At 44.7% G+C, this 23,237-nt stretch overlaps 2 protein-coding genes across 7 annotated transcripts; one reads left to right on the forward strand and one right to left on the reverse strand.

Annotated features, from left to right (window-relative positions):
- Positions 1–2: 2 nt before the first annotated feature.
- On the reverse strand, positions 3–20,276 carry gigyf1a (GRB10 interacting GYF protein 1a). 6 transcript variants are annotated; one of them, XM_037477874.2, is made up of 26 exons: positions 19,998–20,276; positions 16,256–16,862; positions 16,103–16,166; positions 14,869–14,998; positions 14,594–14,689; positions 14,297–14,414; positions 13,538–13,646; positions 13,006–13,250; positions 12,207–12,448; positions 11,936–12,056; positions 11,608–11,799; positions 10,747–10,901; positions 10,461–10,626; positions 10,090–10,313; positions 9,437–9,540; positions 9,213–9,313; positions 9,055–9,128; positions 8,648–8,785; positions 7,957–8,172; positions 7,629–7,849; positions 7,335–7,492; positions 7,004–7,167; positions 6,648–6,692; positions 6,173–6,317; positions 2,394–5,758; positions 3–2,274 (listed from the first exon to the last, which is right to left on the reverse strand). In XM_037477874.2, exons 3-25 carry the CDS (start codon positions 16,135–16,137, stop codon positions 5,691–5,693), a joined length of 3,267 nt encoding a protein of 1,088 aa, XP_037333771.2. In that variant the 5' UTR covers positions 16,138–16,166; positions 16,256–16,862; positions 19,998–20,276; the 3' UTR covers positions 3–2,274; positions 2,394–5,690. The 6 variants fall into 6 exon arrangements, with proteins under 6 accessions (XP_037333771.2, XP_037333769.2, XP_037333767.2 ...); XM_037477872.2 differs by having other exon boundaries at positions 10,012–10,313; XM_037477870.2 differs by having other exon boundaries at positions 10,012–10,313; positions 11,936–12,053; positions 12,207–12,487.
- Positions 20,277–21,491: 1,215 nt separating this feature from the next.
- On the forward strand, positions 21,492–23,237 carry si:dkey-85k7.11 (endonuclease domain-containing 1 protein). Its single transcript, XM_037477772.2, has 2 exons — positions 21,492–21,785; positions 22,481–23,237. Exons 1-2 carry the CDS (start codon positions 21,492–21,494, stop codon positions 23,099–23,101), a joined length of 915 nt encoding a protein of 304 aa, XP_037333669.1. The 3' UTR covers positions 23,102–23,237.

Raw genomic sequence — 23,237 nt, forward strand, 5'->3', positions numbered from 1 at the left:
AGTCACTGCTAGATGCTATTTATTTAGTATTTATTTTGTTCTTCAAACAAAAAAAGCCAAACTATTTACAAATATTTCCGTTGTTCTTTTCATATGCTGTTATTTTAACAACATTCAAAGACTTATTAGGCAAAGGAGCTGAGCTGACAGGAATAGGAATTACATCACATCATTACAAACTATGTTATTGGAACTACAGTAACCAGAGCTATAATAAACCAGGTGACTTCATACCGATAACAAGCTCTTTTTTCTAAGACTGCAACCAAACATCCAGGGCTTTTTGACAACAAAATGTATTTATCTAATCATAAAAATATGTTTAATCCAGTAAAATGAACTGTACGCAACCTTGTTTTACTTTTTCCAACAGCGACCAACAACTAACACCAACATCAGCTTTTAAAAATGTCAAACATTGGTATTCTTAAAGATATTCACCAATGAGACCTGATAATATATTTATGGTTTTGGCAACTGATCACAATTAACTTGGTAACTCTTTAGCACAATTCAACAGTTACGACAAACTGGCACCTACTGTTGCTACTTCAGGTCACATAGTTCGATGCAGCTGGTAACCATCCACCGAACCCTCGGCTAAACAAATGTGCACGTTTATTACAAGTCTAAGCTGAAGATATTCACTGAATATCAGCTGTCATTTGGATTAAAAACTGCATATTGTTTAGATATTGACGATACAAAACAACTAACTGGTTGATTAAAAGCATTCATCTCTTAAATCCAATTACATATACATACCTGGAACAAGACACTTTCCAAATTTGAGGACATAGAATTTCCTTTAACACACACACACGCCTGCCTGGTTAATTTCCTTATCTATTCAGTGCTACCAAATAATGGTCTGCAGGCAGCATCACAACCAGTGCACCCACCAAATCTGCAGCAATTCTGGCCTCGCGGTTTAGTGTCAAGACCCACAAATATTGCAAATCGTGCAAGATTGCCCTTACAACCACGCTCCCTACAAGCCCGATCTGACATCTCAGTGTAAAAAGTACCTAGTTGCTTCCGAGACCTTGAAGTCCCCCGGAGTGTAAAAAAAAAAAAAACACTAACCATTAAAAAGCCCCAACACAAATCTCTATTTGACACTCGAGTCCGTTAGTCCACGTGTGCACCCCCCTCCCCGTCAGCTCAGCTCCTCTCAGTGCAGACCACAGCCCGTTATTAAGCCTGCACCAGCAATCATCTAAACAGGAAATCGGAAACAAAAGCACTCTCAATCTTTTAAAGGAAACCAAAAGGGCAACAAAAGCCAACCAGCAAAATTAGATTAATCAAAAAGGCCGCCCGCTGCGCCATTGTGGAGCTACACGGATGCGCGTGGAGCAAATGACTGCAGCACAGACGGCCCGGACTTAGAAAGCTCCCATCTTTCTTTCACTTTAGAGGACAGTTAAGGAGGGCGGTTTTGCAACTTAGATTATTTAGAGAACGCTTTCAGCTCGCCGCTCAGGACTGAACTGTACAATTTAAGGCATGTTTAACAGAGAAATAAAGCAAAACCACTATGAGAGAAAAATCAAAAAATCAAAAACACACATTTACATTATTTACACAGCTCGGCGTTTATATTATGAGCGATGATACGTGTGTGTGTGTGGACTGCATATTGATGTAGCAATTTTGTAGCATGTTGATGTATTGATGTGTATGCAGATGTGGTTCCAGAGGAGGGCCACTGGGATTGTGTGTATGTTGCGTTTGCTGCTTGTGTCCATGTAGTGTGCGTCTGCAATTCCTCGGTACTCTAGTCTATGTGACATGTAGCTACGTGTCTGTTTTGTCATGTTTCAAAAAGGTCTTTATGTACAATTCTTTCAGTTCATCCAGGTCCGCAGCGGCAGGGATTCCCGGCAACTTGGATGTAATCCCTCCCAAAAAAAAAAAAAAAAAAATGCCTGGGCGAGTCTTCAGTCCCGCTGGTTTCGAAGGCCTCCGCGCAAACCAGCTGAGGTGGGGGGGGGATAACATCTGGGCCATACGAGCCGTCTGGGATGAAAATCCCAGACCCGACACTCTCCGACGCAGACGGGGTCCACGGCTGATAAGACGCGGACCTTCACCTGGTCACTGTCCAACCGATAATGCCGATGGCCTCCATCCCCCGGTGCCAGGTCAGGACAGAAGAGTTTCTTAGGGTTTCATTTCAAATGATAAAAGGTTAAGGGTCAACTGGTTCATGGGTCGGCTGTAGATTAGATCCTCCTTGCAGAGGGCAGCGAATAAAGCACAGCCAGGCTCCTGTGAGAAGGCAGAAAGAGAGACTCACTACACCGTCCGACCCAAAAGCATTAACCCGCAGGGCACACGGATCACACGAGGCCCCGAGCGCCAAGAAGGACGAAAGAGGAACATCTTACCGTTGCCAAAGCGCTCTCCTCCTGCGGTCTCTGAAGGCCGTCATCGGGTTTTGGAGAGGAAGCGGAAGCCTCCTTGCCAAAAGCTCAGGTCTGCCTCGTCCTGGCCGCACGCAGATCACGCGCATTGTGGGCGGGGCTCTTTGGAGCGGCCGCAGCATCCGTTTTGAAAAGTAGCCGTCAGTCGGTCAGTGTTGGAGCCGCTGTCGCATGTCCAACGCAGTCCATGTTTTTTTTTGTTTTTTTTTAAGTTTGTTTTTTTTGCGCTCCCTTCCATCCCGATTATTTCAAGGTTACTGGCAAACTAAGGGCAACTCGCAACGAGTCCATCTCAAAACTATATTCAAAAAGATTGGTTTACTTGAACATTCACTCCATATAATCGACGTCTCATGAATTTTCCTTCATCCATTGGAAAATGTTCTTTCTGCTCTGAAAGATAATACAAAAATACGGTTATGTACACACAGGAGGTGGGAGAAGGCGAGCTTCTTGAGTCTCTCATATCAGTTTTGAGAATATCTTTTCAGTGACTTTGTCAAAGTCGCAGCAATCCTCCCGTTGTGATTTGTGCTCCCATCCCCAAAATGGTACCTCACAGCTTGAATGAACAAAAGTGCATAGGTGAGTCGGCGAGTGGGCAGGGTGTGGGTGCTCGTGAGGGTCCAGGTGAAGAAGGGTGCACTTGTCCCCCTCCCTCCCCCCCACCTTTCAGTTCCCTCTGGGGTTATGCAGCCCCCGCACGCCGTTCTCCACACTCCAAAAAAAAAAAAAAAAAACAGAACCCATCCTCGATTTTCCAGCCTCTGCTCTTGAGGTTGATCATAAAGTCTCAGGATCCACAAGCACGCACAGAAAGGTCCGGTCGGAGGATCGGGTCCGTGTTCTCTGGGTACCTGCCACTCTTCCTCAAAAAAAAAAAAAAAAAAAATGAAAATGAAAAAAATAACACCACTCAATGTCCATATGGCAGAAGCGCACTTGCAAACCCCACCTGTTTTATGTGGGAAGAAATGAAAATAGAAACTGCACCCACAGTTATCCATGTGGTTTGTAAACAACCAAAGCTCCAGTATGGAATAGAAAGAGTCCTTTCTTTAGTTTTAGTCACTATTTGTATGACCAGGATTGTAGAGGCAGTGTGTTCATCTGTATCCATCCAAAGTTTTGTTTTTTTCTTCTCCACTTTGTAAAAAGAAACAAAAAAGAAAAAGTTCTTGCTAAATTCTTTGAAGCTTTTTTGTATTTGTTTCCATTTTTGAAATTCTTCAGAGGAAAAAGAAATCTGGTATCAGCACGGGTTTCTTGTCATTTTTTGGAATACATTCAATGTTTTCTTAAGAGTAATACACACACTTCACATGGCGATAATGAAACAAAAATGAAAAACAAAATTTAAGAAAAAATGAAAATTAACACAACAAAAATAGCAGCCCCAAGTGCTCATTATCTTAGTCCAAATACTTTTTAAACTTTGTATATAATGTATATATTCATATATATTTTTCATTAAAAAAAGAAAACTCGTCATTATCAAATTGCAACAACGAATAAGTAACACAATATGCTAACATTTCATGCACCGTTCTGTGCACTTGCACATTAAGATGCTGTTTGTTTTTTCAGAGTCAGCAACTCGACACCTTTCATTCACAAGTTCGAGAGCTGACAAAAGGCAACGTGATCACACCCCCAGGACAAGACTGGACTAACCTTCCGATGGATCACCCCTAGACTAAACTAGAAATATTTACGATATATAAACCGACATACTTTACATACACTGTGCTGAGCACTGACGCACATCACACTTGCTCTCAAAAAAGAGTTAATGTCTCAATGGCCACGCACCCTATCCAAGTTCTTAGGCACAAATGTGCATTCATACACATACAAAATCCGCACGTGTTCAAAAGAATGAGTACCTGTAGTCTCAACTCAGTTCTGTGAAATAAAATGAACATGCCCGCTCACACACACACACACACACACACACACACACACACACACACACACACACACACACACACACACACACACACACACTCAAAGTCTCGTTGTGATGCACACACAGTAATGTCCCTCATGATTCGCCCCGCCTGCTAGTCCTCACAGGTCTACAGACGGCTCCCCATGGGGAGAGGCTAAGGGAAAACAACTAGTGGTGGTCATCGTGTGAGAAGCTAATATTTACAAATGTATGCATTTTTTATTTTGTCTATCTGGGGATGAAGAGCTGGTGAGAGAAAGGATGTGTTGTGCAATTGCCCTCTCTCGCTCTCTCGCTCTCTCTCTCTCTCTCTCTAACACACATTCATTCATTGAAAACTCTCAAAACATACAGATCAAGTCCCTGTTTGGAGAAGGGAAACACACTTAACATGAGAATACAAAAATTACCATCTGAACAGAAAAAAGGACAAAAATGGCCTCTTATGTTTCATACATCTCGGTAAGCAACAAAAGATTGAAACAAAAACTTGTGCAGACTGGTATATTACTGACACAAACCAACCATCACACATCAGTCATTCTCAAGGTCATACATACACATTCACAAAAATATTCACTTCTAGAACTAACCCCATTTGTTTTTTTGTTGTTTTTGTTATTCTTTTTTTAGGCAAGTGCAAATCTTCAAGTTTTTTTTTATAATCCATTTTTTTTTCAATAGCTTTACTTTTTTTATATAAACGTAAAAAAAATGCTAAACAAGAGAAATATCAACAGTGTTTGTCTTTTGAGAAAGGATTTGCTCTCTGATAAGGTTTCAACTAAAGGTCCCCCTGACTTTGAAAACCTACCAGCCTTAACATTCATACACACACACCCCCTCCCCCCCATTCCAGTTCTGACGCACACAGATAATGTGTATGTACACATTCTGTACGCGCACCGATTCCCAACAAACTCACATTCGCACACATGAAAAAAGAAAATTCAAATCCCATCTCAATAAAGTGCGTTAGTTCAGTATAAGGTGCTTAATCTTTTGAGTGCCAGAGGAAACCCATCTTCCTTTTTAACATAACCCCAACCCCCCCCCCCACCCCCTCTCCCCTGCTCAAGTGATCAACTGGTGCAGCAAGGAGCCCTTTATTTATTTATTTTCCCGCCAGAGGGAAGGAAAGAGTGGGAGGCGCAGATCCAGGCGCCTCCACCCTGCACATCCCCTCATGCTCGCTCCCTTCCCCCCCCCCCCCCCCCCCCGGTTCCCCCAGCAGTGCACATTCGTCATCAGGTTTGTCTGATTAAAAGACAGAAGGCCTCAGGTAGCTATTGCTGCTGCGCTGCGTCACATCAGTAATCTTCCACCATCTCCATCTCATTCAGGCTCAGACACTCGCCCGTGTTGTGGAATGAGTACCCTGCAGGGATGGTAAGGCGAGGGGGGGGCAGAGAGAAGAGACAAAGAGAAAAAGAAAAAGCAGAGGACGTGGCAGAGTTAGAAGGGCTGAGGCGGATGCCAGCTAGAAATAATTTGATAAGAAAAGCCCTCTTTTTATAGGTTTAACGTTAATGTTAAATGTGAGCAGAAACGGCACTCATGACGTCACATCCATGTACTGATGAGTAATGGTGGTCACATCCAAGCCAAGAAGGTAACATGCATGGGTCAGACAACGAGCCGACGAGCACGTCCCACTCTACCTATTCCTGATGATGCATTTTTGGCTTCAACGGTGTCTGGCTTGTGCATTTGTATGATCACAATACAAACATGGGGAATGGATTCTGACCACTTACAGAGAAACGCAGCCAAATGGGATGAGGTCACGTACCTAAGATGCTGGGGTCAGAGTGCAGCATCATGGGCTGTTTCTTCTTCATCTTTCCCCCTTGGATGTCATAGAGACCAGACTTGCCCATGTGGTTGGCTTGAAACATGGACTGCAGGGTACTTGGATTCATACCTCGCATTGAGTCCTAAAAAGAAATAATAATAAAAATTATTAGAATCCATTTTTAACCACATTTTAAATTCCCTTCGTGGGGAAATTAATGCTATTTCTTGTTGTGGTATTCAATAACTGCTTTTGCTTCTGTTTTCTAAAAACTTGACTTCTAGCTTAAATCTAGCACGTGTGCACTATTTCCCAAATTTTCTTTGAAGGAACCGTTTTCCTCATGAAGGATGCTTGTAATGTGGACTTGAGTTTCAGTTGAAGATTGTAAAAAATCAACGGCAGACATGGAAAGACAATCACAACAACTCCGCTCTATCAGCGCACGGCACAAAAGCATTTCTGCATTTACCTGCAGGGGGAAGTTCATGTTCAATCCAGCCACTTCCTTTGATAACTGGGATCCATAAAGAGAGGAAGAGGAGGAATTTATTAATTCAAATAGCACACTTTAAAAGGCCCCTCCCTTTTATTTCACGTGGCTTGTTGTTGGTAATTGAAAACCTGATTCTCAACTAAGCATATGCTCTTTTCCCCTCTCTTCTCTATAATCTGTACAACAGGAAACATTTCCCAGATTTGTCAATCAAAATGTACCAAGTATTCAGCACATCTTAGTCGTGGTTAAAGATGACTGACATTGATATAATGTGTATGTCAGGTTATGTTTTGGACTCTTTTAAAAAGACCTTTTGAGCTCAGGCCTACCTGCTGTTGCTGTCTCTGTTGGTTGGCTTTCTGTTTGGCACGTCGCTCCAGAAACTGTTTGGCGAACTCTTTGGCTTCCACTGTGTCCCCTAGGTAGGACCGGATGAAGTCCAGTACTGCATAGGGAGACTCCACCTCCTTCAGGTAGGCCACTATAGTGGCAACTTAATAAAAGACGTACAGTAGAGATGATTAGCGATGCATGAAATGTGTTGAAGACGGTTTCCTTAGAAACAAGACTTTTTAGAACATAAATACTAAAATGAGTTGTATTGCAACACATACCAAGCACCTTTCTAGGTTGACATTGCTAACTTTAAAAGAAACCTACCATCCAGAGAGGAGGAAGAGTTGTTGGCAGAGGTGTTGAGAGCGTGCAGCATCTGTTCACACCAGGTTGTGAAGCCGTCCTGAGGCTTCATGCCCTGCAGCAGCTTCAGCAGCTTCTCCTCCTCCTCCGTCCGCTTACGGCGCATCATGTACTGCTCACTGCGGGGGGAGGACAGAAGGTTCAATGCATCTCAACTACATTCCTGATGAAAAACATAAAATCCACCTGCCAGTCGGTGGGGAAAAAGTGCAAAGTGTTTTTCACATTCGAGTTAATTTGATCTGGTCAGTGTACCTGAGTGAAGGGCTGCTGCGGCTGTTCTTCAGGCCCATGTTGTTGTTGCTGTTGCCACGCAGACCGGACTGGTTCTTCACAGCCTCGTCCCACATGCCCATGCTGCCCGATGAGCTCACGCTGCTGCCCTTGCTCTCCATACCTCCAGGCCCGCCCCACATGCCGACTCCGTCCGCCCACTGCCCTCCCATTGAGGAGCTCCCCATGGACATGCCAGAGTGCTGGAAAGCGATAGAGAAATCATTAGGATGAGTAAAAGGACATTTGCATCCATCCACCCACCCGCCACATTAGACTTTCAGTTTCAACAAACATCTTGTCTACTCACGCGCTCTCTCTGCTGCTGTGCCCTCTGTTGCTGCTGCTGCTTCAGCAGCCTCTCGGCCTCCTGCTGCATCTCCAGCAGAGCCAGAGCCGGAGGCTTCCCGGACTTGGACAGCCCAGAGGAGGAAGACCCGCTCCAGCCTGATCCACTTGCCCCAGGACCCTGCTGCTGGGGGGTCTGCTGGAGCAGCTTCATGATCAGTTCCTGCTGCTGACGACACTACAGGAAAACAAGACGGAGATCACTAAAGGTGTTAAACTTAAGGCCCACGGGCCAAATAAAGCCCACCGGGCTGGAAACACTGTGTTTTTTGTTTATATTGATTCGATTTGCGCTTCCGGTATGGACCGCTGTTGTTCCGTTTGGTTACTGCTCGTAATCATTATTATTCTTCAGGTGATGACGATCATCATGACTTGGATTAAAAAGTTGAGTAAAAAGTAACTCGCAAGCCGAAAAAAAACTAGCAAAACCTAAAATGAGTTTGACACCCATGCATTACATCATACAGTAACATAAAAGGTTAGACATTCCAATTCAATAAAATAAAAAAATGAAAATACTGTTTAGATATTAGCAGCCCGAGGCAACAGACATTGCCGTTCTTCCTTCAGGAGAGACGACGCTCTCCGAAGCCAATTTGTAATTTTATACAAAACAAATTGAACTGAATTATCTTGTTCATTCAGCTGACCTGCTTGCGTCGGAAGAGATCCTCCTCCTCCCTCCTTTTCTGGTCCTCCTGCAGCCTCCTCTTCTCCTCCCTCCTCTTGCGCTGCTCCTCCTCTTCGCGCTTTGCCCTGAGTTCAGCTTCTCGCCTCTCCTGCTGGAGCTGAAGGAAGAACATCAGCAGTCAAATGAGAAGAAGGCACGGACTGAAATACGCAACAAGGACAGGAATCCCATTTTGCATTGGACACAACCTAATTTGAATAGTTTTTGTGCCAGGTAGTGCTTTCAGATGAAAGCTTTTTGCTCTTTAAGTGAATACAATGAGATACAACAAAGCGGATGACTCTACATGCAAAACACTTACTACATTAAAAAGCAAGAAAGCCAGTAATTGTAGATTGTGAACTTGCTTTAAATGGCTGAACCCACCTTTTGAAGCTGTTCCAGAGTTGGACCCTGAGTAGAAGGATTCATTGTTATGTCCCAAAGACTGGCTTCACCGCCTACATAGAAATCAGATTGGATTAATTAAGCACAAGCAGGAACGTGCATTGGGCTTCACAAGCAGGTGGCAGTCTGAGGAGTACCTGACGGCTGTGAAGCTGAGGTATGCATGTCCCACATGGACCCTGTATCTGGCACTGACATCGACCTGTTCATCGAAGGCATCATACCCTGCTCACTGCACCTGGACGAAACCAAACCAAGTTTAACACTGAACGTAAAGGGCAAATGATCAAAAGACCTCCGTGAAATGACTGAAACTAGGACCCAAACAAAACGTAAGTAGATCACACCCCCACATTCCGACCTGTTAATGAGCTGGAATAGCTGCTGCTGTTGGAGCTGCTGATAAAGAGCTGCTGCTGCTGCCAGGTCCTGTTGCTTTTTCAGGCGGTCCTGGTCCACGTTACCCTGAGAAATTCACAGAGACCCCTAAATAAAACTCCAAATTACAGCTATGCATATAAAGTGTGAAAAGACTAAGAGAGAATTGCTTGTGGAGAATATTACATTAATTACAACCACAGGCTATGCTTTACAAATTAGGCTGCGTGTCTGCTGAATACAGAGCTGTTAGAAATAGGCCAAATTGGAATTGGCCATATCTGGAGTGTTATATTACAGCATTAAATGCAGGTCTGGAGGCTGCCTGTGCTGCGCCACTAATATGAAGCTTACATGCAAACAAGGATTTTATGCCAGGCCACTGCTAATATGGTTATACGACTGTGGTTTGAATTTGCATATCCCTTTCCTACTTCCGACGAAAGAGGATATTGGCTGTAACACTGTTAAAAAGACAAATCCTAAAAACCAAGCGTGAGCAATTTCACAAATCTCTCAAATTAAACGGAATTTGAATGAATCAATGTTTTTTTTTACCGTAACCTGTCTATCAAGCTTCCCTCTCCTCTGCATCCTCCCCTCCCCATCCTCAGCGTTGGCTGAGCTCTGACTCACAGTCCCGGCGGACCCCCGGCTGGACTGCGGGCGCTGCGTCGGCGGGGGCTGTCTCACTAGCAGGGGCGGCGGGGAAGGCCCCGGGGCGAAGGGCACGCGGCCCCACATCTTGATGACGTCGCCCAGGGGCTGGAAGCCCTCGTCGCAGCCCCGCTTCACGAGCAGGGTCATGGTGAAGTAGCCGGCCTGGAACCACTCGCACATCTCCACGGTGGTGAACGGACCTGGTGGCGGGTGGGACGCGGAGACGAAGGGATGAGTTTACGTGCACCTGACTTTGTGCTGCACCTCTCCTTTCCGTCCATTCAGACGAAAAAACAATGTTAATGAACCAAAATGCCGTGCTTAGAGTGTACGAACGCAGAATGTACCCTGGATCTCTCCCTGTGGGTCCTTGTAGAACCACTTCATGGCGGCCTCGTGCGACAGCGGCAGAGCGGCTGCTGTGTTCCTGCTCTCATGCTGCTGCAGAGCCTGGGTGAAACACTCTTCCTCCAGCGAAGTGTCCTGCAGCGATGCCACCATCTTTTCCGCCTCCTATGCGAGTGCACGCACACAAGCGAGTCATCACACCAAAACATAAATTGACCCATGCACGTTTTGAATAGATTGAATATGGATTTCAAAGTAGATTAGAGTGAACTGTGTGGTTCCTACCTGCTGCAGATGCTTCATGCCCTCATCGTCCTCCGTGTCTCCTCCAGGTGGAGGGTGGAGAGGGGCAGCAGAGGAAGGGGGTGGGGGAGGCAGGCTGGAGGAGGCGGGGGCGTCGGGGTTCATGTGGACCTTGGAGAACCCGAACGTAGCCATGTCTGACACAAGAACACAAAGCAGAGTTTAGATGTTGAGGGGTGGGGGGGCACCCAGTGGCTCTTTATATGCTACAGAGGCAACAGCAGGTTTAGTAAACAAGATATTAAATGACTGGGGATAAACATATTGTGTATCAAACCAAAATATCAACGTGGCTGAATCTCCTTCAACACCCATGAGGTCAGAGACTTAAAGAGCCAAAAGCTCTAAAGTTACATCGCCAGGACTCTCAACACTTCAGATCTGGAAGTATGAATAGCTACATGTTTGGATAGTGTTGGTCTGGAAGTCGACTCTTTGAAATCCTGTTGGTTGCTTCAGGGATTCCAAAAAGATTGAGTCTATTGGTAAGAATCAGTCAATAAGAGATTTGTGTAAGAACAAATCTTATGCAATTTATAAAACTGATCCACTGACCAGAAACCGTGCGCACCTGCTGTTCTTTGTTCAAGTACTTAATATTCAGTGATCTTCACTATATCACTGAACCTAACCCATAACATTACATATGATCTAACAGAAGTGAGGTATGAATAATAGTGAAGCAAGCATGTGAAAAACACAAAACTCATCTAAATATTGATTCGCATTAGAACATGGCTTTATTAAATCAATACGAGATCTTGTAAGAAGCTTGATCTCAATAAAGACTGATGATACCGCAGCTGACTAAATCCATCTTCATGGCGTTGCGATAAGGCGTACCTTCACTGGACGTGCTGCCGGCCTTGACGGGGTGGCTGTTGTTCAGCTGAGGGTTTTCCACCACTGGGCCGGCGTTGCTGGGCCGAGGCTCCAAGGAGGGAGGGGAACAGTGGATGAGAGCGGGAGGAGACGAGGAGGGAGACGTTTGCTGCGTCTCGCCTTCCCCACCAGCAGAGCCAGCTTCTTTAATCTCTGTGAGGTCGCAGAGGAAGAAAGTAAAGATGCCACAATCATCACATTTTTGCTTTTAACTCTTATCGGTCACTGAAACAACAGGTGGGCATTGAAGAGACTAAATAATTAAACAAATTAAAGAGTTTTTCCTCACCCTTGTCTTTTTCTCCCTCAGCACTGTTCCTGTCCATGTCAGCATAGCACTCCTCCTCATCGTCCTCCTCGATGCCCTTGAACTCAAACTCCTCCTCCAGGATTGACTCCTTCCCACCCTTCTGACCCAAGAAGACCAGGAGAAGTTGTAGAAATTAGGGGAGAAAATAGTGACAAGACGTTGCTGGTTTTTGAGGCCGTTTTGTATAAAACCTTTTTGTGAATATGTTTTTGATGCCAGGTGCTGAACGTGGAAAAAAAATAAAACCCACCTTCATAGTCATGAACGCTCCAGAGGAGTCAAACGTGCCCATCTCTCCATCCTCCTCGTCTGTACACCACTCGGGCAGGCCGTCCCTGTCGTCCTCTAGTCCCTCGCTGCCTGCACGCCGACGGCCGCCACCGCCGCTGCCGCCGTGGCCGTCCGAGTCCCGGAAATCAAAATCAAACTTCCGGCGACGACTCTCGCCTGGACCCGTGTGGTCCCGCCAGCCTGCTGAGCGAGGACCGCCATCTGACAAAAGACATGGGCCGCCATCAGTGTCAAACTGGACTGGAGTCACAAAAGAAAAACAAAGTACAGCATTAAAATTTTCAGGAAGAACACATTGAAGTTACAGCAAATCCCACTTTCTGTGCAGTCTAACAAGCGTTTTGGAGAAAGGTCACGTGGCATTTTAACCTTTTAACATCTTTAAAGTGCCCTGTTTCAGCTAAAAACCTGCCTGCGTCATTTATATATATATATATATGTATGTATTATCTATCTATGTATTTTCACACAACACACACACTAGAGTATGAACGAAAAGATAACGCATCGTGTTATTACCAGGATTCAAATGGTCTCAACTGAGGGGTGTAACAAACCATTGTCGAGCACACAGTTTGGGCCCGTTTGTAGGAATCCGGATTTGTCCAGTGCCAAAATATCAGGGGCGCTCTCGCACACACACACGTGAGCACACTCCCACCAGCGGACAGAGAGCGCGCTTTGTTAGAAATCCCACCAGTTTAGCTTTCATTTGCAACACTAACACTCCAATTAATTTGTGTTTGTATGTCTCATACCATCCCTGCGGATTCCAGTAAGTCTCCAGTTGGTGGCCGGCTCTGCGCTCCCGACCACGCCCCCACCGACCCCGCCGACCACACCCCCACCCTCCTCCTCCTCCTGCTCCTCCCGCAGGATGCGCCAGTTATCGCTGTCCGCCCGCGCGTACTCCTTCCTCCCCGGAACCACGGGAGCGACGGGCTCTTCGAAGCCGGGGCGCGCCACCTCCCGCCGCAGCGGCTTCTCGAACCGCCGCTCGCCCCTGAGGAGAGGGGGGGGGGGGGGGGGGGGAATTCGGACGGATCAGTGAAGTCACCAAGACGGGAAGAGAAATAGTTCTGGACAAAACCTGCATCACATCACCGCTGATAGATTCGTCCACTTTAACTTCCCGTATTAGCTAAAAATGGTGAAGACACTCAATGCAAATACAAATTCCGAAGAAGATAATTGACTCACCAGTTAAGACACATGCCATTACTACGCCATATGAGAACATGCAGCCATGAATTATTTGACCTTTAATGGTGCCGTCCGGCTCCTTCTTACCGGTCATCCCAGCTCTGGCTACGGTGGATCTCTCGGACGCTGCGTCCGAAACCCACCTCGGGTTCTTCAATACTTCTTTGGTAGAATCCACTTTCTCCACGACCTCGTCCTGATTACACACATACACACACACACACACACAGGTGTTTATATTTTACATCAGCATCTGAACCGAGTTCTTGTAATAAGACAGCTGGAATGTGCTCTCTCGTATCTGTCATTTTCTATTTTGAAATGAACACCGATGAAAAAGGTGCAGACTGAAACAAACACCAGCACATGCACACAAATTGTGAAAACCCCACAGCCGTTTCCTAGGCCTTCCGGAAGCGGACGGCTGGTGTTTGCGTTGGCCCTTGGCGTGCGCGCACTGCTGTGCGAGGCACAAGGGGGGTTCACAAGCCCAGCCCTTTCAGACAGGTGTGTCTGGACAAAAGGACGACTATGCAGACAGGGCCAAGAAAAGTGTGCTGTATCAAGACGGTGGAAGAAAAGGGGGAAATAAACACTTCAGTGGTTGGCTTGAATAAACCGTTACTTTGCCTGGATAACAGTCATTGGAGCTCCAGCCAAGGCTTTTGGGCAGCATTTGTGTTGCTGTTGGACTCGAGTGAGTTTCAGCATAAGTGCTCGTGGATTTATCATTAGTGTACTTAGGCCCAATCAATGCTGTTCTATATTTCTTGCGGTTTCCCTTCTAATGGGTGTGGGCGGTGGAGGAGGGGGGGGGGGGGGGGGGGGGTTGCCATTAGTTTTTACCTCGACCGCCTCTCGGGGCACCTCGTCCTCGGGCCACTCCAGCTGGGGCGGCCCCGCCCACGCCTTTTCCCATGAGCCTCAGCACAGCCACGCTGTTCACAGACATGGAGAAGTTCCTCTGCAGAGAGAGAACAGAAAGAGGGCAAAGGGAGGAATGTGAGGAATGTGAGCTCACAGCCATATTCGTTAATCAACTAAGCAGCTCGCTTCGTGGCCGAGGTGAGATGGCTATGACGGCACACGGCGAGCTCAAACCGCTCAGCGGTTTGCAGGCATCACTGTGTGTTGGTGACCAACCTGCTCCTCCTCAGTGAGTGCCACCAGTGCCAGTGGCTGCATGGGCTCATCTTGCAGAATAGCAGCAAACTCCTTATCCTGCATGTCCTCTGGGACCTAAAACAACAACAGGCACTTAGATGATCTTCATACGTTCCCCCATGACTTCTGAAAGCAACGGACCTCCAAACAGTTCTTCAATAGGAATGATGGGGAAGTCAGTGGAGGTTTAAAGACAGTAGACAAGCTTCTAATAATTGTATGCATTATTTGCTCTGTAGACTTTTGCCACAAACCTTGTTGTCTTTGATATAAAGTGCTAACATCTCCTCTCGGCCGTAGCGGTACTCGGCCAGCTTGTACTTTGGCATGGCGGGGGAAGGAGGGGGGGAAGTCACACTCCCCCCACTGGACAGTGCACGGAGCCTGCGTGAGAAAAAAGGAATGAAGGAAGATGTCTAATGAATCAAAAGGGTGTAAATTCTTCTGTTGGCACAGAAAACATACAAATGGAAGCTGGTGTGTAAGCGGGATTAAATTCCCCTCATCTTGCAGCAAGAAAAAGGATTTTTGGCAAATGTTGTTGCAACTATTCTACTCTACAGGTCACTCTGAATAAGCTTGGATCAACACAGATGACATATTAGCTTTCCAATCTCAAGATTTCATTAAAAAAAGCTTTTACGGGCAGCCCAGGTTCCAAGGCCGGCTGTTGTAACAATGGCCCCATTGATGTGCCTCGACAAACCAGGTCATTGACTCACAGACCCACATCAAAACCACATGGAAACTCTCAAGAGATGTGGAGGAGGGGGGGATGTGAGAGGTAAAAGGAAGGCATCATAAAAAGACCAGTTGATGGCATGTGGCATATCAAAGAGGGTAAAAATAAGTGTTGCAGCGACTGATGTGAATACTAAAAGGGGCACTGAGGAGGAGATACCAAGCAATATGTTTCTGCTTCCTCCCGGACACGACAAAACATAAATCTACACATTCAAGATGCGTTGTGCTCGTCTAGAGGTTGACCAATAATAAACTTGCATGAATCCAAATGCACAGCAGAATGAGTCCACTGCCACTGAAAGCTCAAACGGTGAAAATCACTCTGCAACGCCAGCAGAGAAAACCCATCCGCCGACCTAATGACATGACATTTGCCAACTTCTGAGTAACATGATGCTGCCATGTGCATAGTTGTAGTGATTTGCTAGACACACACACAGCCACATTTTATTCATCCCTGGGGATGAAATTCCTAAAAACATTTCACACTGACAGTGACCTCGGATGAAATTATTATTTTCATCCTTAATTTATCAGCCAATTATTTACTTGGTTAATGACTGCGTTTGCATAATGTCACACCGATTTTGTAAAAGGTACATTTTACACAAGATTAACAAGCAGGTCAAGTTCATAGTGAGGCGAGCAAGTCATCGCACATGTGAAACCTCATTGGATCCATTAATGAGTTCACTTTGACTTCCAAAATGTGTTGAAATAGTGTTGAGATATCAGATCAGTTACCATTCTGGGCCGAAGTTAAGAGTCTCAGCAGTCATATTCCTCCCGTCTGCACAGAACTGAGTATCTGAGAGAAACACACATTCAAGATTTAACAAAACAAAACAAAAATCAATTTACAAACAAAATACAACTGGGAGGAAATGTTGGCCTTACCCTGTCCAGATGATCGGGGCAGGCTGGACTGGGCTGGACCAGGCTAGGGCTGGCTGGCTTTAGTTAGGCGTAGGTGACTAGAAGGCTAAGTGGTGCTTAAGCTGTGGTCACAGAGCTCCCCAAACACACAGACACAAAGAGAATAGCTGCCAGTTTCAGGTGCTTGAGGAATACCGGGTTATCAGGTGAGATAAGGAAGGGGGTTCGGCTATAGTTTGGAGAATGGAAGCTCCTGCTACTCACAGCCGAAAAGGGTTGATGAATATAAAAAAAAAGAAGAAAAAAAAAAAAAAAGAACCTTGGAAATTAACAGTGGAACAAAAAAACACTCTTGCTAGTAGTATTTTTTTTCTTCTTTTACAGCAGTTATATCTCAAGTTAAAAATATCAATAGATTCATCAAAAAAAAAAAAAAAGTAACGCAGGAACGAAATAACAGCCAAAACACTGAATCAGGCTGCTGGAACAGCTGCCAAGAGCAGACGCGACTCGCACTCTTTTCTTCTCTCCCTCTCTCCCTCCGTGGCCTCTCACTCCAACTCAAATGTGGATTGACGGAGACCCTCCAGGTAACTCCTTTATTTCCTGTCCTCCTCCCTTTGCACCACTGAAAAAGAAGCAGAGTTTGAATAAGGTTAAAACTGCACAAGTGAGCTGTTGGTAAGATGCATTTTCACAGCTTGACAGTCTGCCTTTTTTGTAAAAGGAAAACAAGAGTGATGGGATTTTTCCCCCGTGTTGCCTGTTTTCACGGCGCGCCTTGGACTAACTGAAAGGTACCGGTACAATACAATCGATTGATCCGTTACAGCACACTGAGACAAGAGAAAAAAAACACACTGTGGTATGCCTTCACAGAATAAATGAAACGAGCAAACTATTCCTAGAGCAGAGCTCAATTATAGCCCCACAATTCTGCTGCTCACAGGACATTTTTACCATCCAGAAAACAGTATATTTTGGGAATGTCGTAGAGCAGCAACCGGTTTTGAAATGGTTCCTAAAAAAAATGACACGGCAACTACACCGATGTCCAGGAAGCCAAATCCCAACTGCTGTATGTCAAACACATACCTGCCATCCTCTTATTCAAACATTTACATCTCCCTGTCGATTGTCTCTACGTCGCATCAATTTGATGAAATGTTTAAAGTAACCGACTTCCAACTGGGGCTGGCAGAAGGAAATGTCCCGGTCTTTTACCATCACAACGTTCACGTTGGTCATCACATTCCAGATGCACGGAGCCCAGCACAACAGCCAGATCTCAACAAGCTGAAGTCAAGATGTGCCGTTAAGACGCAGTGACATAGATATCTGGTTTCCCAAGCACCGTCTATCATGTATCTATGTTGCTGGGCTTTGTAGGCTAATCCAAGGGGAAGATGGGTTAAGAAAATGTGTTTTAATTAAAAGTGCCCCAAAATGTAGTTTCTGCAGAGCATTAAAGAACTTTTAACCGTCTGGAAATTTTATATATATAAAAATCAATCAGAAACCAGTCTAAATTAAGTCAAACAATAAAACAATGTGCATGTATGTTCACATTTCTGTATTTAAAATACATTTCTGTATTTAAAAAAAATGAAACTCAATTTGCAGAATACATGGCAGTGCCACTTCAAACACCCATAACTAGTTTACTAGCAAGCCCCCCAGTGCTTCCATGCTATCAGAGTACTATTTTAGATTTTAGTCAGAATTCAAATTATGTAGGAGACCCTTCTTATTGTTGCTTCAAGCAAAAAAAAGACAATGCCAAATCAAAGCGAAATTTAACTGAGTCAGATAAATTAAGATTACTAAAAAAGCACTTATCAAATAGAGCGAATGTGAGAAATGAACAAATGAATGTACGTGAATCCATTGCAAGTAACACAGACACGTTACAAGCACACTAATAATTCATGGGTTTGATATGGGTCGTGAAAACAACATCCAAATTCAGGTCTTATTCTGAATGGAGTATTTTCAGATTACGACACGAGGGAAATGACACTATTACGGTTTTGGGGCCCATTCTTTGGACCAATAGCCCTTTCGGAATGTGCGGGTTGGTGTTTTTGTGCGTGCCTCAAAAGGGGAAAGTTGTCTTTTGGAAAAAGGCCCGAAAACCTGAACACTTGCTGCATGTGAACTATTTTCTAGTACTCTAATGAAGTCAAACAGTTTTCTGCACCTTGTAATATTCAAATCTAAACTTTTTTTGCAGTCTGTACCCCCCTTGGAAAGTCCTCTCATATGTTGTGCAAAGTGACACAATCTTTGGTTAGAAATGTACCACTCGTTGACATTAAGTTAAATAATCTTTTTGCCGGGACACTATTTCAATTAAATTATTTTAAGATCCAATATAAAAACGTACAATTGATTTGTGAAAGTTTTTGTCAATTAAGCTAGCAGTCGTTTCAGGTCTTCTACATCTAGTTTTTCAAAACTGCACTATGAGAAAATCAGATGGCAGAAGTAACACAGAAGTGAGGTCAAAAGCAGCTTCAACATCAACCAGACCACAGTGCGAGTGTACATTGATACATTGCATTTTAAATACATTTTATGGAGAGGAAGATGGTGCTAAAATAATTAAAATATGTGATAGAAACTGTCAAACTAGAACAGTCATTGAAACACACAAGTACAAAAGCCTGAAATGGGATTGAATTATTTACATGATTATTCTTATTTCTGGTTGCCACAACTTGATTGATAAACTACATACATAGCTGCAGATACAAAATAACTTATGGTATAGCATTGCGAGACCTACAGGTTTGTCATTTTTAGAAAAGGAACACAATAAAATCGACAGAACCGCAACAATGAAGAATATTCACTTGAACCTCAACATGTGTAAACCGCATGCGGTTAGTAAAGCTCCTTAGTATTTCATCACTTTACTCCACAACAACAACAACAACAACAGGCCGATTTGTAGGGAAGTTCAAACTTTGTACCGGGGAAACTCAATCAAGGTCACTCAACAATAAGGTTTGCTGCAAAACATGACATTTCTTCAACATATGAAACTTAGCAAATGTTGTGCTCTTCAAAATGTGGCGGGACAACGACTTTAAGCACGAAGACCGCCTGAAAAAGCTCCACTAAAGACGAGACAAGATGGATGGCAAAGAAAGTCACTTACACCAACTTAAAGATGCTCAATAGTTTCGTCGTAAAGATGGCTAACGTATTGACAAAATTGCTCCAGTTGACATTAGCCACCGTCAGTGTTTGCGAGCTACATTAGCGAACGGCATCACAATGTTGGACTTTAAACTCCGGTGCTGCACGTCTTACGCGAGGGCAAAATAACATTCATCGATCGATGCATCGGAATTAGCGACCCACAATATCACATTTGTGTTGCATAACAGAGAAAGATTAGCTCGCTAGCTGCTTAGCCTAGCACAAGGTATGCGTTGATCGTAAAGGCCTCTAGGTTCAAATGACACCAGATGATGGCGGAGGGGGCGGAGTGTTGCGAGCAGAGTCCCCGGCCTTCTCCGCCAATGTGCGGACGACCACCTCCACTCGGTGGTCGGTGTAAAGCTTAGGCTAATGTGATGTAAACAAAACCAAACACAACAGCAGGAACAACAACGCCTCGAACCTTAAAAGTACTAAAAGCGAATAAACACAAGAGGAGTCAAAACCATTCGAGCTGCTGTAGCCGAGGTTAGCGTGTTAGCTCGCGTTAGCTAGCTAGCTAAAAGACAAGCTGCAAAGAGGAACCATGGCTTACCTTCGCTGTTTAAAGCTAACGTTACCAGACTGGTTGTCTGCACGGTGTGTCTACAGCCAATATATCGTATGCATTGGTCTCTCCAAACACTGTAAACGTATTCATTCGACAGAATCGTACTTTCAGAAAGTCGTGCTCTGTATTTTATTTATTATTTTTTCCCCCCTCTCCTCCAAACGGTCGCTGCTGCGTATCAGTATGTGTCTGCTGGCTCCTAGTCGCTGCTCTTCTTGTTGTTTGTGTTTCGGAAACATGGCCGTCCGTGTGTCACCACGTGACTGGACATTGACAAGCAGCTAACCAATGTTGTAGCAGCACAAACACACCCCTGTTTAACAGCCCGGACGACCTCGACAAGCCACTTTGCAACGTTATTTTTATATATTTTTCCAAATACAGCGCTTTTAACACATGCGTTTATTCAGCAAGTGAGTCGCTCAGCGAGGCCAACTTTAGCACAAGATTGTGTTTTAGGCATTAACGAAAAGCTGTGAGTTAGATACGCAAGGCAGCAACGCGCAGTCACAACATAACGTTGTATCATTAGATACGTTCAGTTATTAGTTACGGCACCCTTGAAAGTGAACGGAATGAATAGCATAGAATAGAGTATTTTGAGCAACAATATCCAACTGAGCATGTGCGAGACTTTGTGGAAGGCAGTGTGGGGTTGAGCCAGCAGAGGGCGCTGTTGAGCAGTGACGGTTTACGAATGAACGCTGACTGATTTGGGATAGGTGCACATAGCCTCCTTTCAAATGTTCGTCACAATATTGTGATGATACAACATTGTAAACATGCAGCAAGGCTCAATTCAATCCAGGAATACATTCTATGCGCCCTCAACAAGGGTTTGAAAGACAACGAGAACAATATTTGTGTACATTTATCAAGTGTACATTTATCAACTTTTTCAGTGGGTGTGTCCCCTGCAGATGTTCAAACTAGAACTAATCAAATTTATATTATAACTGTAAATGTTGAAACCTGAGCAAACCACCTTAGCATAAGCAACCAAAGGGAATGGCAGTCTGACACATTTAGAAGAGATTATTTAATTTGAAAAAGTAGATAAGAAAATCAATCATTAACTCTGATGGTGAAATATATCTTATACAATTACAAACTGCTATATAATTATTGTTAATAAATTATTACTATTATTACTAAAAGTTTCATGTGAATTTATGAGATATAACATGTACACAACTGGACAGAGGCCTGTGCAGGGATGCATGGCTGCACACGCATTGTCGGCGCAGATAAGTCAACCGTCCAGCCAATAGATCCACCGTAAGCTGCTGCAACTTTGCATACAGAGTGCCCAACTGTCATTACATTTTTCCTGATTATGACGGCAACAGCAGCGCTCCATTACATATCAACCAGACCATTCACTCATCACATGGAATTTCTTCACCGGCAGAGGTGTGCGACACGACATGTCGCCCCCACAATTGTGGTATTATTTGTATTTACTGCGGTCGTGTGAGGATGCATTTGTTCTGCACCTGCTTCTTCTGCTTCTCCCTGCTGGCGCCGTCCACCCTGGTAAGTGCTAGTGTGTTGGACAGCTTCAAAGACTGCAGCCATTTCTTCTACATGCACACACCACCTGCAGGGATGAGGGGATCCGACCTGAGGAGGGTCTGCCAGAAGTACGCAGACAAACTGCGCTACGCCACGTTGTATGACAGCAGTCGCCGCCTCCCCCTCTATTCAGCTTACATCTTTCAGAAGTCTGATGGGAAGAGGAGGATGGACACGCCGTGGATGTACGAGCCACAGGTAGAAGCTGATGTATTAGTATGCATGTTAGTGAAAACCCAACAGGATAAACAGAAATACTGGTGACATCAACAGAATGGTTTGTAAAGATGGAATTTGGGACTTTCCCTGTTGCCATTTGCTCAGCTAAGGTGACACAATTTGGTAAAGAACGCCAATGACTGCATGGAGATAATGACAAACAAGGAGCAATTGTCACCTGTCAATCACCCAAACATATCCCCAAACATACTTTAAAGGGAGAAATATTTAGAGAAAGTTAATTTTTGCTTTATTTTTTTGGCAGAGAGTTGAACGAGAAGATGAATCTCCTATCTGTATGTGAATATGTAGGAGGAGGTAGCAGCTGGTTAGCTTAGCACAAAACAGCTGGCCTACACGTACATAGCATACACAGTGACACACAAAGAAACAGGATTCTCTCAAGAAACTTGATAATCTCATTGCTCAAAACTACTTCTTTATTATAAACACCACCTGGTAAATTATTGTCTAAGCCCTCGACTTTACCCACTATTATTATAAATCGATTTGTGTGATCTTTTTTGCATGGAATCGTATTTCTATCAAATACATAATAATATATATTATTACTAGTGCTTTAATCTGCAAGGTCTTGAAGATCTTAATGTATCTAAAACAGTCACTTTCAAAATGATAAACAGCACGTCGCATCCATTTCCTTTCCCCTGCAGTTGGTTTCAAACGATGAGAGTGGAAGCATGAGAGCACTTCCCCTCACCGAGGACACCCCCCCTCTGATTGAGGACAGCCAGGCCGTGTTGGAGGACTACACAGACGCCGTAGAATACAAACGCGCCCCACTGAACCCTGACCAGCACCAATCAGAGCCCGATGACAAATCCTCCACATACACTCTGACCAACGTGGTCCCATTAATCACACACTTCCTGGACACTTCCTGGACCCCATACTTGAACATCATCCGCCGGCGCCTCAACAACTTCTGCCACGGCAAATCTTTCATGGTGACGGGGGTGACCGTTTCTGGGGGGAGCCTCCGACGAGATAACAGGGACCGCCTGGCGATCCCGAAACACGTATGGTTGGCTTACTGCTGCCCGCGGTTTGACCATAACTCTCCCTATGAGGTGAGGTTCATGTTCCCTGGTTACGCCGGCTATGCACTCAACGAACAGACTGACCACAGTGTGGTGGAAGTCCCTCTGAAGACTCTGGAGAGCTTCCTGAAGAGCCAGGCACACGGAGACAGTGATCTGACTATTTTTTACAAGGGTTGTGTGTCAGAAAACACCTTCAGGAAGAAGAGGGACCTGACCAGTGTTCCTCCGTGACGGGCTGCACGGTCAAAGATAAAGGCCAACCACTGTGCAAACAGGACCGACTCAGATAAACTGTGAGGGTCTGTAAATGGCCATTACAAGGTGCGCACTATACCACACCTTCATTGACTGCCAAATATCAACCAAA

Source organism: Pungitius pungitius, chromosome 1, assembly GCF_949316345.1.
Source record: "Pungitius pungitius chromosome 1, fPunPun2.1, whole genome shotgun sequence".
NCBI classification, from domain to species: domain Eukaryota; kingdom Metazoa; phylum Chordata; class Actinopteri; order Perciformes; family Gasterosteidae; genus Pungitius; species Pungitius pungitius.